We start from the raw sequence: 14,850 nt of genomic DNA, 5'->3' as shown, positions 1-14,850 counted from the left end.
CATCAAATGCCTGAAGTGTTTTTAATTTTATTTATTTATTAATCATATGTATATAGCTGCCCAACTGACCAAAGACGTTTTTGGACAGTGCCCAACAGACTTAGTTAATTTAGTTTTTTAAGTTAATAGGAAAAAGCATTTGTGAGAAAAAGACATGATAAAGAAATGAAATTAAAAAATACAAACTATGGCTTCTATTCATGAATCAAAATAATGGGATGTATTCTCCGTTAGACTGCTGCAAGAGTCCAGCTCAGGGTAGACTCCGCCTCCTTTGTAATGGGACTGAGTCTGTCAAGCTGTTAGCCTTGCCTCCATTGCCATGGTTACCCAGCTTTTGACTCAGTCCCTCGTCAGAGTTAGTCATGTTTTCACTACCTCTCTTATTTGAGAGCTTGAGAATCGTGTGTTTGGCAAGCTGACTTTGTTTAAACAGCAAGAAAGTCGGAATTACGCTCCTGGGGCCAGCGATGCTGCGAGGGGTGGGGAGGGCTCTTACCCCCTCCTGAGTGATTCCAGGGCCGGGGATTTCTCCTGGCGCTGAGAGCACTCAAGCGGCCATCAACAGAGTTCATGAGAGATTGCAGAGAGTGGGCAGGGTAGCGATTGCCTCCAGCCAGGCCAATTCCTCTCTTTTAAGCTGCAGATTATTCCTGCGCTGCCGAAAGAAACCCCTTGAAATCTGCGCCGAACAGCTGATAGGGGCTAACGGCTGGGCATGGTAGACCGGTCTCCTGACTGTCTAAAAGGCCTCACAGCACGCTGTCGTTTTGCCTGGCCTTTGAAGGGGAGACAAAGTTGTCAGAGACTAGAGACCTTATTAGATAGGATAATGGAAGGGGAATCAGGTCATGAAGAGGCCCTTTCCCCCACTGTAGTGAAGGCTTCTTCTAGGGCTAAAAAGAAGTCCAAAAGACACTCATCAGTGTAAGGGGCAGCGGCCAGAATCAAAGCCAAGGCAAATTAGCAAATCTGCTTCCTTATTGTGTCTTGTGTTTCTGTGTACATAAGCAGTTCTCCAGTTACTTATAAGAACCAAAACAACTCCCTTTTTTCTTTTAAAAGACTACAAATGAAGTTGTCCTGGCAGTAGCTTTCCATCCAACTGATAAAGATACAATAATAACATCTGGCAAATCTCATATCTTTTTCTGGACGTGGAATACAAATTCATTAACAAGGAAACAAGGAATATTTGGGGTAAGAATCTTTATATTGGGCAAATTTCCTGAAGTTGTAAATTAGAATTTTTGAAAGTACATTGATTACATTATATTCTTCCCCAAAAGGACTTAGAGGGACTCTTCTTCGTAATAATTCTTACTTAGAAAATAGGAGATTTAATAGCATGTAATGTTTTTGTGTGTGTGTCTGTGTGTGTGTGTACAGTATGTATGTATACATGTATGTGTGTGTGTTTGTGTATATAGCAAAAGCAACAGAGTCAGCATATTGCCCCCAACAATTTGGGTCCTCCTCACCTCGGAAGGATGGAAGGCTGACTCAACCTTGAGCCTGGTGAGATTCAATCTTGCCAAATTGCAGGCAGACAGCTGTCAGCAGAGGTAGCCTGCAGTACTGCACTCTAATCACGGCACCACCAAGGCTCTTGGTGTGTGTATATGGGTGTATACACCCTCATCCAGATAGATAGATATAGAGATATATAAATAGACACACATAAATATATTCATATGTATGTTAACATGTTCTAATAAGACAATGTACCAAGCCCAAGCCCAGTAAACCTGTTTGAATTGAGGTTATATGCATATATAGTTCACACAGAAAGCCCTAAATATATTCTCTTGTTTTTCAGAAATATGACAAACCCAAATTTGTTCAGTGCTTAGCATTTTTAGGCAATGGAGAAGTTCTCACTGGTGATTCAGGTGGGATATTGCTTATATGGAGCAAAACTACTGTAGAAGGCACATTAGGAAAAGGATCAAAAGGTATCATACTTATTCTTTACAGATTTATCTATATCATGAAAATATATTTCAAGTTTAATAAAAATACAATAAATATTGGAGATCAAATGATGTTTGTATGTTTCTGAGAATGCAGATAGCCTATGTTTTCAACAAAAGTATTGATGTAATACTATACTATACTAAATTCTATCAGTGTTTAGCTTTTCATAGCTAGTTTTTCAGTTGAATGTACATGAAAAGTAATCAAAAAAGAATTTTAAATCCCTGCTGAACATTTTAGATTAATTTTGTTTCAAGTTATAAATTTCTCAGCAAACTTTTCTAGTTTTAATATCTAGAACAAACTGAAATATGATTGAGGAATATTTTAGAATCAGGGTAGATAAAAAGAACAGTCTAGAATTAGTTTAAAAACTTGCTGCCAAAAACTGCGGCTACAATCTGCAACTACAGGTTACTACATTACTGTCTGTTTCTAATGGTGTTTACATGCTAGTTTCAAATCTAGAAATTCTGAAGTTGTTCTTTGCCATTGAATATTTGTTGCTGGGAAGTAATACATATTTTAAAAGACAGGTGATACAACAGTAAACTGTTGCCTTCTAGTCCTGTTTGTGGACTTCCTGACAGCATTTTATTTTGAATGCTATTAGAATCTTTGATTAGTTATATCATCAGTCTTTTTTCAATATGGCTATTCATAATTATCAACTCATGAAAAATATAAATAGATATAAATAGATTATACAACTTGCTATTATAGCTGATCAGGACTTAGAATAAGAAATGTGCCTGAGCAATGCAGTATTTCTAACTTATGAATCGTAACATTGGATAAAATATTTTCATAGAATGCTGTTTCTTCTGAGCTTGGTGGTTTTCTGCAAACATTTCATTACCCAAATTAGGCAACATCATCAGTGCTAGTAAGACATGGTATTTGCTTTCAGTTTATATTCTACTGACTTGCAAAGACTCTTCATTTTAAACCAAAGCTACAAATATTCTCCTTTATCAATATTAATTTTCATATGAATAAACCTTTGAAAGAAAGAGAAAAATATAATGTAGAATTTCAGCAATACTTAACCTGGCCAATCATCAACTACTGTAACCAAACCTTGTTTTAATTTTAATGTTCTGACTTTTAAGTTAAATATGCTTTAGAGATTATATTTCATTTCAATTAATTTTTTTTAGAAAAGAATTATTACTAGCAACCAGGAAAATGCATGTCTGGCACTGCTGAGCTGTAAGGTAGTTCTTAAATCCAAAGATAATTATTTTCTTTGGCAGCTAATTTAAATGCTGGACTGTAAATAGGCATGCCAGAAAAAACAGTTTCAGTACATGACATTTTACCTGCAAATGTATATTTTCAGTGAACTTTGTTTCTAAAGAAAATACTAATGTAAAAGCATAATTATACCATGGATAGTGCATTTAATATTATAATAACTGAAAAACAAATAATACATTATTATATACAGCAATTTTTTTATAATTAAAACAATATTTAAATAGATCCAGGTTTTGTTGAGTTGGCCTTTTTATGAATTTACCATGGGGTTAATAAAGATTTGGTCTTGATAAGGCCAAATGGTAAGTATGTCTCACTGCATACATCTAGAAAAAAACTGCATATCTTTGTAAAATAGTCTAAATGAAGTATCCATTTTGCACTTTACTTGGATTTTTACACCAAATTTTGAAGTTAAGCATACATTTGCTTTTTAATTTGTGTTCTAGAATGAATGATAACTGATTTACTATGACTAGTAGATGACCTTTTAAGTATTAATCTTAAAGTTTAATAATGTTACTCAGAAATTTCTCAATATAAATATGTATAGAAAACATTATATGCAAAGCCTTTATGCACTAATTCTTTTTGTATCTCACACTTAATTCCATTTCAACCAGCACATTTGTTGATGGTTTATATAGATGTTACAATTAGAAGTTTGTTACATATAAACACTGAAAAGGAAAACTTAGATGAGATAATTCAGACCAAATATTTATTTTAATCAAAATTGGTTAATAGTATATGATTAGTGACTCAAATCCAAAGTTAATCTGGATGTTAAGTTAGATATAAAGTAAGTGTGTCCAAAATTTGGAGCTTTAAATTGACTTATATGGGTACTATAGAAGTCAGTAGTAATTTATTTTATTTTTTAAAAACAAAATTATAAATCTCTACATTAACAGCATTCGTGTTGTTATTAATACATATATCTCCATTTATACCTAAATATCAATTCTTATTTCTATCTTCCACCCATTTGTACCACCTATCCCAAACCGCATAATAGTCCAAATAATCTTTGCCTTTTAATTCCGCTGTGAATTTATCCATTTCCGCACAGTCCATTATTTTTTGTATCAGGTCTTCTTCAGATGGTATCTTTTCTTTTTTCCATCCCTGTGCGAAGGCTTTTCTCACCACCATTATAATATGTATAATGATGTATCAGATGACCTTGCTAAATTTTTCCTTAATTATTCCTAGTAAAAATATTTCCAGTTTGAGTTCTAATTTATGTTCTGTAATTTCTAATAGCCATCTTTGTATCCTCATCCAATATTTTTTAACTTCTGGGCATTGCCACCAGATATGGATAAAAGTTCCTTCTTTATGTTTACACTTCCAACATTCTGCTTTTGTATTTGGATACATTTTAGCCAGTCTTGCCGGAGCTAGGTGCCATCTACAAAACATTTTGTACTGATTTTCTTTAAATGCTGTTGACAATGTCAGTTTACAGTTACTAATCCACATTTTTTTCCAATCCTCTAAATTTATATTGTGACCTACGTTTTTTGCCCAGGCAATCATTTATCCCTTTACTATTTCTTCTTCTAGTTCCACTTCCAATAAATAATTATACATTCTTATTATAAATTTTACCTCCTTGCCTGTCAAAATTTGGTCCAGTGGTTGCAAATCCTTTTCTATCCCTTGTTCTTCTAAATCTTTTCTAAATTTTGTCTGAATTTGTAAGTATGACCACCAATCTATAATTATATCTTGTTCTTTTGTCAATTGTTTTTAGATTCCCCTGATTATCTAATAATTCATATCTAATCATTTTTTTGTATCCCTTATATTTGGATATAGTATTGCTTCCATAGGTGAAGCCCAATTTGGTATTTTCATATAATTTTTTTTTACCTTTTCCCAAGTGTGTAATAGAGATTCCCTTATCAAATGTCTGTGAAAGTATGAATGAGTCTTGTTTTTTTTTAATCTCATAGAAAGGCATGCCATCCTGCTTGAAGATCGTGGCCCTCAATTGCTAAGATTATTTTATTTTTTAAATTTATCCACTCCTTTACCCATAATAGAACTGCTGCTTGGTAATATAATTCCCATTTTGGAAGTCCAAGGCCGCCTCTACTTCTACTATCTTGTAACATCTTTAAACTTATTTGTGCTTTTTTACCCAACCATATAAATTTTGCAACTATTTTATTCAGTTCCTGAAAAAAATTCTTATCCAATTTTATAGGAATTGTCTGAAAAATAATATGGTAGTTTCGGTAGAATATTCATTTTTATCGCTGCTATCCGTCGAGAAAAAAAATTGAAGAAAAAAAGAAGTCAGTAGTAATTTATGGCTATAAAACTTCAGTTCCTTTTCTTTTCAAGTACATAGGTTGGGAATATATGTGAAAAGGCACTAAGGGAGCTAACAGCAAAGGAAGTTAACTCCATCTCTTCCATCTAGAGGGCAGGACACAAAACTTCTTCCTAAGTTGTAGAGGAAATGTCTTCTCTTCCTTTTCAGATTTTACTTGATCTATGGAGCAAAGTCCTCCAGAGACAGCAGAAGCTAAGCACCATTCCCGACAGGAAGTGGTGAACTACAGCATTGGCATCAAGCTTGAGTACATTAAAGCCAAACTGAGAACTTCTACACACACACACACACACACACACACACACACACACACACGTAATTAGGTTGACACCAGCTCCTGCAATCTTCTGATAACTCAAAGAGCAAAACACCACATGGCGTTATCAGCTATAGCCCTCGGATGGCAGGGTACATCGATCCAATGAACATGAATTTGGGTGGACTCCTGAATATAGTGGAGGATGGGGCGGAGGGCTAATGTGCTGTGATTATGGGGTCACAAAGAATCGGGCACAACTTAGCGACTGAGCAATAATTTATCTCTTTCCTATTGATTCCTTCTTTGATGACCAAGAATATAGTTGAATTAACTGTGAAGTATATTTTTGATCACGTAAAGATCTTATAGTCGCCATGTAAAAGAGGGTAAAACCAGTGCAGAGAATTCAAATGACCAAGGGTAAATTTTCTAAATACTTTCCTGTGGTTTATGAATTATTGAGTATTGTTCTTCCATTTCTTTTTATTCTTGCAATTGGCTATTTTCTTTTTGTTAAGTTGAATTAACAATAAAGATGTTGAGTTACATTCTTCACTAGTTAGTTTTTACAGTTATTGGATGGGATATCTTTCATAAGTTAAGATCAGGGGTTGCCGTTTACCAAAAAAAGGTAAATTCCTCTTGGGTCCATCTTTTAGTAATCAGAAACATCCAACTATGTTTTTAAATGTTTTTCTTAAGTAAATGTAAGTATGTCTGCAGAATTGTTATTATTATTTATTAAAATGTATTATAGCCGCCCTGTCCAGAAGAAATTTCACATTTTTTAAAACATTCTTTAGACTTCTAACTAACAGAAGTAGGCATCAGTAGCTCAATTTTCATTTTCTTTTTTTAATTTACACATGTATATCAATCTCCTGATTCTTTCACCTTCTATTAAAAATTAGTCATCAAATTTAATTTTTAATATAAGGGGACCGTCATGTAGCAGTTATTCAGATGTAGTTTGACCAAACTGAAGAAGTGCTAAATTTGTTCAACTTGAACTTCTACCCTCCTTCAGACATCTCTTATTGATACATGTAGCACTAATTATTTCTTATTTATCTAAATAATATTTTAAGCTGGTTGGCAAATATGCTCTATTGGCACTGTACTGTTTCTTACATGATTACAGGTGTGTATCAAATCAGCAAACAAATCAAAGCTCATGATGGCAGTGTGTTCACACTCTGTCAAATGAGGAATGGAATGCTGCTAACTGGAGGTGGAAAGGATAGAAAAATCATTTTGTGGGATCATGACTTGAATGCTGAAAGGGAAATAGAGGTAAGAAAAATAACTGGTGAACAAATAATGGGAAACTGCTTTTGAGCTGAGATGAAGGAAGCTGAAGAGCAGGCATTAATTTAGATTACAAAAGTACCATTCCATCAATTTCTCTCATTTTTATTATTTATGTCATTACAGTAATGATTTTTATCCTCCTTCAGAGAAGCTTAAAAAAACCTTAGAAGATCTGTCTCCTCTCTTCATAGCTTTATTCTCTTTATAGGTTAAGATTAGAACATTCTTCTTCTGCAGGAATCTGGGATAAATTGCCATCTCATTAGTATAGGAAAATATTGCTTTCAGTATTAACTTACATATGGGACACAATAATAGTTGTGTTCTTTTGCATTAATTTTAGGTAATGAAATTAGGTAATTTATTAGGTATAATAACTTGACATTTTATCTATACAGAGAGCAAAACAAACAATATGGATTTGTTTAAAGTTTTGTAATCTGTATAGAAAGATCTCTTGTGCTTTCTTACAGTTATTGTCCAACTCAAAAAAAACAAAATGAAAACAAGTTGTAAGACAGCAAGCAAAAAAACAGTAAAACCCAATAATTATAGTTTACAAATCGTAAAATAGAATATAGACATGTTAAGAAAAATAAAATCATACCTTAAAATTCTAAATAGTACAGGACATCATTTTTGAAAATCCCCTCATCTGACATTGATAACTGTCAGATATTGTATATTAAAGATATTTTACTTTGAATTTAGCAAAAATGCAGTTTATTTTATTACAGTGATTGCTGTAGGTGTTTTTTACTGCAATTAAAGGGAAAAGGAAATAATTTCAAAACAGTTATTTTAAAAAGATGGCCAATAAAATTAGAAAGTAGATGCCAATTTGATATATGTAGTCAGCTAGTGAGGTAGCTTTTACTAGCTGCAATGATAGTTAGCATTATTTTGTGCTTGAAGTAGTGAAATTTGAAACTAAGTTCCATCTTCCCTGAAATAAGACTGGATTGGAAACAGTGATTGTAACAGGGAAAGAACAACGTCAAAACATTATTTTTTAAAAATGCATATTTATCAATCAAATCATATAATATACATCACATATCTTTGAAAAGAGAAGGAGAGAGATTAAAATAAGAAAAGTAATAAAAGGATGATGAAGGAAACATTGAATCTATTTGAGATTTGTTTGCACAAAGAAAGATGATTGTGACCTTCAGTATTTTAGAGTATTATTATGCTTTGTAATCTATAAAATGGATTTCAAGGAAATATGATTTCCATAGGTTCCTGATCAGTATGGGACAATAAGAGCTGTAGCAGAAGGCAAAGCTGATCAATTTATTCTTGGGACATCAAGGAATTTCATTTTGCGTGGAACATTTAATGATGGTTTTCAAGTGGAAGTACAGGTATGTCCCTTTCTTCTCTTTAAATTTATAGATGTTTGATATATTTTGTTTGCTATATAATTATGGATATCTGTCCATTCATTAACCTTGTGTTTTTAGGGCCACACAGATGAACTCTGGGGCCTGGGAACACATCCATTCAAAGACCTGTTCTTAACTTGTGCTCAAGATCGTCAAGTTTGTATGTGGAATTCAGTGGACCACACTCTTGAATGGACCAGGCTACTAGATGTATGTGCCTCATCCTTTGTGAGAATACTAGGCATAGTTACGGGGTATTTTCTAAATAGATATTCTATGTTAAGAGAAAATCAAACAATAGGGTTGTTGTTTTTTGCAACAACAGCATCATTTCCGTTTTTTTAAAAAAGCTTTGATTTAATATATCTTATTGTACATAGAAAGCAAGGAGCTGAAAATGTCCTGTTCCTCCTTAACATCACTGCATCATTACCATGTCACTACAGTTTTTGGAACAAAAACGAAGTATTAAATGCAGCCTCAGGCTGAAAAAGGTTGCCCATCTCTGGTCTATCAGTCAGAAATAAAGTATGAGCTTTGTATGGAAGGTCATTCTTTGGAATCTTAGGTTCAAAAGATTTAGCAGTGGAGGATGGCCACAATTTATGTCTGAAGAACCACAGGGGAGTGGGAATGAATAATTCCTTTGGTCTTTTTAGCTGCCAGCTGGTCTAGCTGGAAAAACCTGCTGAGAATGATTCTATAATGATGCAAAATGTCTCCTAGAGTAATTAGTTAGTTATTTAAACTGAAGATGAATGGCAATGTTTTACTAAATTATTAGATAAGTAAAAACAATGCTATCAAAATGGTTCATAGTTGCCTTGGCATTGATCCCTAAATTAGTTTTAGTAAATTTTGATGTGATCTTCAGATTGCATAGATTTAGTTTAAGCTCATGAGGTTAAAATCAGTATAGTATAATGGGTGACATATGTTCCACATATGTGGAGTAATTTCAAAGCATGTGCCTTCATAAACTGGAACTGTGGAATTCGCTCCTATTTACTTCTCTTAATCCAGGTGAGACAGGCCAGTGAATAATTGCCTGTGTATATATTATTCAATTTAAACTTACATCATAAGATCAACATGTGTCTTTCAGGAACCAGGACATTGTGCTGACTTTCATCCAAGCGGTACAGTGGTAGCAATAGGAACCCACTCAGGAAGGTAAAAATCCTATAATGCTTTTATTCAAATATAATCCTCTGGAAATTGTTCTCTGTTTGATAGTGATTTACTGTTGTTAATTTAGTTAGCATATTTGTTCAAGTGTCTTCCACTGTGGAACTCAAAGCAGATTATGGGATTCATGTGTAATTATCTATTCAGGCATTGACCATATTCAAGCCTGCTTTGCTGGAACAAGTGGATTGTATCATAATGTCATCAAAAGTTATGAGGCAAAGAGTCTATTCTTCTGATACTACTAAATCAGGTCCCCAACCTGTGGGCCGAGGCTCACAATTGGCCCATGGCGTATTCACAACTGGGCTGTGTAAGTTGTGGGCGCTGGCAGTCGTAGCCCCACTCATGCAAGGGCTGGGCACATGCACCTGCCACTAATGAACCTGTGCACTCATGTGCACCTGCTGCTCACACAAAACCATTCCCCCTTCCTCTTGTCAGGCTACTAATCCAGAAAGGTTAGGAAATGCTACACTAAATTTTAGAAACTTCAATAATATGGTCAGTGGTGAAAGACTGATTGCTGACTGATTGATCGATTAATTGATCACCAAAATCAAGAAAAACTCCATGTTTTATATCCTGGAAATTAAATTCAGCAACTTCTGAAAGACTTCAAATTGTTAATTCTTGCATGAGAGAAGAAGCGTCAAGAAGGAAGATTTTTTTCAAAAAATACTAAAAATGAACAAGTCCATTCATATTTATGAATAAACAAGCCAAACTCATTCCTATATACCTTCATAGTACATATGCTTTCATTATGGTGGCCTAATCATATATGTTTTGGAGTTAAAAAGTTTCCAAAACATTTTATAGCATAAAAATAAGAAGCCTGTTCATAATTCTGTGAAGATACAGTACTCAGTAGAATAGAGGATCTGTTTGCTAAAGCTATTGGGAGAACAATGTAGTGAGAAAGAAATCTCATATAGAGTGTAACAAAATTAGCCATAGGGTAATCACAGTATGTTTTATTTCTTTCAGCTTTCTTTATTTCAGCTACTGTATTTAGGAATGTTCAAAGGTCATGCACTATATGAGTATGGGATTGCTTAGAAGAAAATGTTAGCCGATTCAAACTTTAGGCTTTCTAGTCTAGAGACTGCTTTGCATGGGAATACTGTAGCTTACATTCTATCAATAAGAAAGTTTAGGTAGTAAATTGACATAGGTAGTTCTCGACTTATGATCATTTGTTTAACAACAGTTCAAGTTACAATGCCCTTGGAAAAATGACTTATGAACCATCTTCAAAATTACATCACCCCAACAGTCGTGATCACAATTTAGGTGATTGAGAACTGATTTATGCTTATGACAGTTGCAGTGTGTTGCAGTTACACAATATTTGATTTTCTCAACCAGCTTCTGATAAAGTCAATTGAAGAAGTTGAATTCAGTTAATGACCATGTGATTCGCTTAACCTCCATGATTTGCTTATCAGCCGTGGTAAAAATAGTCATAAAGTCTGATCCAGTCATGTGATGATTTGCTGTACAACTGCACCAACTTAGAATGAAAATTCCAGTCCCAATCATGCTCCTAGATTGAGGACTGGGGTATATTTCAAAATTTAGGTGTACACGATTCTGATTCTCTTTTATTTTCATTAGCACAAAACTTTTAGTATGTGTTTCTTTATTCCAAATGAACCAGATGATCCAAAATCAATGGCAGTTGTGTGTCATCTGGCTTGCATGTTTGTTAAAAGAGTATTTACATGTTGTAAATACAATTTAACATCAGACCTACTTGGAGTTACCCAAAATTTAATGCAGATAGCACAGAAAATATTTCTAGTAATTTTGATAGTATTTAAAATAGGAAATGGAAGATAATTTGAGTATAATTTCCTATTGTCATTTTACTGGCTATGGGATGTCAAACTCGATTTCATTGAGGGCTGCATCAGGGTTCTGTTTGATCTCAGGGGGCCAGGGTGGGCGTGGCCATCTCAATGTCACTCGTGTCGGGGGGACTGTGATGGCTCTGCCACCACAGAGCACTCTGCCAGAGAAAATGGGCTCCCAAGCTCTATTTTCACCTGTGACAGCCTCCTGCAACCCTCTGCCAGAAAAAATGGAGCTCAGGAGAGCCACACATGACCCTCGCAAACTCCGTTTTCACTGGCAGAGACACCGCGGGCCAGTTCTTCACTGTTTCCAGGGCAGCCCCGTGGGCCAGATATAAGCATCCCGCGGGCCGGATCCAGCCCCCGGGCCTTGAGTTTGACACCCCTGTACTAGCTGAAGTACTGAATTTCCCTAAATAGAAATCCCTTCCCTCCTCTTCCCTCCCCTTCTGTGATAATATTCATTGCTCTATAAAGAAAACATTTCAGCCATTTTTCCACTATTTCTCTCCATCTTCACACAACAAATTCACTAATTGTGGTAGCATGTTAGCTGCTTCCATTTTTATGCTTTTCATACATAAAAGCTTTAACTGCAAATTGGTTTTAAGCCATTTGAAAAGGCTGTTTTCTAAGTACCTGGCTTTTAAGAGTACAGATTTGGGATTGTTTTTTTTTTTTTTAAATGTGGCTTCTACAAGATGAATTTAAAATGGTTAGTATTAACAGATAATGTCATAGGCCTAAGAAAAGTGGAATTGCATTATCTGATATTGTTTAGCTGTACTTTTTAATTCCCACAGTGACTCCCCCCCCATCATAGTTACTTAAAATCCCATTTGGGGTAGCTTGCTGATAAACAAGAGCTAGGGTCACAGTAATTTTCTATGTGCAAGAAATTCATCCATAAGAATGTAAATAAAGTATTTTTTCCTCTGGATTTTTCTTGTTTAATACCAGCATAGATTCACAATGTAGCAAACAATATAATCATTTTGCTAGTCCATCATCCACTACTATCAATTTTCCCGAGGTTTCTGTATGCTGAAATTTCCTCCTATGGAACAATGCATTTTATTTTATTCAAGACAGATTGATTGGTTCTTCTTGTAGTCCATGGTAATTTTAGTAACCATCTCCAGATTTATGATATGAAGATGTCTGTCTTATTTCCTTTTATTCTTCTCAATGCACACTTTTCACAGCCATATATTATCACTGAAAAGACAATTATTTCATCTATTCTGATACTTGTTAGAGAAATGTCCTTATCTTTCATAATGTCTAAGAATAGCACTGTCATATTTCCAAAAATTAATCTATTTTTGCTGCCCATTGTCCTAAGAAGGCAAAATTATCTTCCATTTTAATTTCTTTTCCAACAGCTGTGGATTTATGCTGGTTGGTTGTCTTATTTTTTAACATTAACCCAGATTTTTCTCTTTCAGTTTTTATTTTCATAAATCTCCTTATTCTATATTAGCAAGTTTCTACCCTGAAATTAATCATCTGGCTATCAACCTCAAATTGATAGGGCTTCAGCTTGCACTCAATGAAATCCAGCTGTTTTATCTTCCTATCTTGTCATTAAGTATATTCACTGTATAAGATATCAAGACAATATATATTCTTCTTTCACTTCTTTATTCTAAAGCACTCAGTTTCTCCTGATTCAATTCTTTTCATATTTCCTGCTCATTGTAAGGATTCCTAAGAAGAGTAATCAAATGTTTTGGCATACCTATTAGTTTTAATATATTGCACATTTGACAAAATAACTACAACTACACTGTGAGATGAGCAGCATATAAATTGGATAAATAATAACAAAGTCCTTGTATCAGTTGAACAGAAATACATCTTAAATTTTCTTAGTCTCTGCAATGTATATCTCATGTTAGCTATGTGACCTCATGCTTATAATCTTTTTAAAATTTGTCTACTCATTTGGCATTTCTCTTTCCTGTTCCATAGCTGGCCAATTTACCTATGGAAACTTTCTAGGGAAGCATTTCTTCAGTATCTCTTCCTGCAGATGCTTCTGTCACTAGTAATCCAATTTGTAAAGAATTTCAATATAGTCTTTTTTTAAACTTAATTTGCCTCAATCACGTGGGCATTTGGGGAGGGACAGGCAAATGATGAATGTGTGTCATGCAAATATTGGCCTGTTTGAAACCTAGGGAAAAATATTAGGTTTTTTATTTATCATCTATCAAAATCGTCCAGCTGCCCATTTCACAACAAGAAAAGTGGATAACAAAGCTAAAAACAGATAATAAATACCAGACAATGTGGTACAGCAATAAAAAGCTAATGATCCAAGACAAAGGATGCTGAAAGTTCCTCAGAATAAGCAGCAGCCACTGATGTGCACAGACATGGGGGAAAGTGGCAGCAATAGGAACTAATGCTTTGCTTTAGTAAGGCAGTGGTCTGTTTTGTTCACCATAATTTTGTGTTGAAAGAAATTGAGCAAAGCCACTTTCTGGCAGAAGATAAAAGGCTTAGAATAGTTAGGAATTCGCACAGTATTAATAGAAACAAGAACACATTTTTAAGCCAGAAAAGAGAAGTCTGCAACTTCAGACCAATGAAAAATGGCAACAGAATCTTTTGGAAGAATATATAAAAATTTGGGTAACTTTTTGAGGTGTAAAATCTATTTCCAGGAAAGTGAGTATCTCTGCTATGGGAATAGGCAAGGACAGCTTTAATAGACAAAAATCAGAAAGAGGCAAAGCAAGAATCAGAATGAAATTATCATGTAAAGTTCAAGAGAATAAACCTACTTGGCATACCCCTGGGTTAATTTGTACATATATATTGGCATCCCTATAAGTAGAATCAAAAAGTAACTGATTATCAAGATGAGAAAAAATTAAAAATAAACAGGTCAACAACTGGAAAATTAGAAGCATGTGTGGAGGGGTGCCGGCTAGAGTTTGATACCACTAGAAAGGAAAGAATCACAACTTTATCATTCTATCTCTTGTGAAAAATGCTACTACATAATATTTCCCCCCCACATACTTTTAAAAAAAATACAATATGGAATATTAGAGTGTTCGAGGAGTTTCTAGTGAGTATTATTAATGTCTTGCTCCAAGAGTGCTTCAGTTACTAGTTTGATTCTTTTCTCAGCTTCTGGGAGTAAGGGATTTTACTGAACAGTTGTTTTGTTGAGTCAGTCTGAATCTTCACAGGAAGGGCTAAAGCCCTTATTAGAATACTTTGTGCACAAATTCTTTGAAACTTGAT

At 34.4% G+C, this 14,850-nt stretch overlaps 1 protein-coding gene across 2 annotated transcripts in view; it reads left to right on the top strand.

Moving 5' to 3' along the window:
* Nucleotides 1-14,850, top strand: part of EML4 (EMAP like 4) — a 144,855-nt gene that overhangs the window by 109,643 nt on the left and 20,362 nt on the right. For both annotated transcript variants that reach the window (XM_026683363.2, XM_087963050.1), the window contains 6 exons: nt 1,066-1,200; nt 1,820-1,955; nt 6,985-7,136; nt 8,396-8,521; nt 8,621-8,752; nt 9,648-9,715. In XM_026683363.2, coding sequence (XP_026539148.2) covers nt 1,066-1,200; nt 1,820-1,955; nt 6,985-7,136; nt 8,396-8,521; nt 8,621-8,752; nt 9,648-9,715 — 749 coding nt within the window. The remainder of the gene's footprint in view (nt 1-1,065; nt 1,201-1,819; nt 1,956-6,984; nt 7,137-8,395; nt 8,522-8,620; nt 8,753-9,647; nt 9,716-14,850) is intronic.

This window comes from Notechis scutatus, chromosome 1 (genome assembly GCF_049901735.1).
Source record: "Notechis scutatus isolate UNSWTSFEM ecotype Mainland chromosome 1, rNotScu1.2, whole genome shotgun sequence".
Lineage (NCBI taxonomy): Eukaryota > Metazoa > Chordata > Lepidosauria > Squamata > Elapidae > Notechis > Notechis scutatus.
This window is presented reverse-complemented; position numbering and strand designations above follow the sequence as displayed.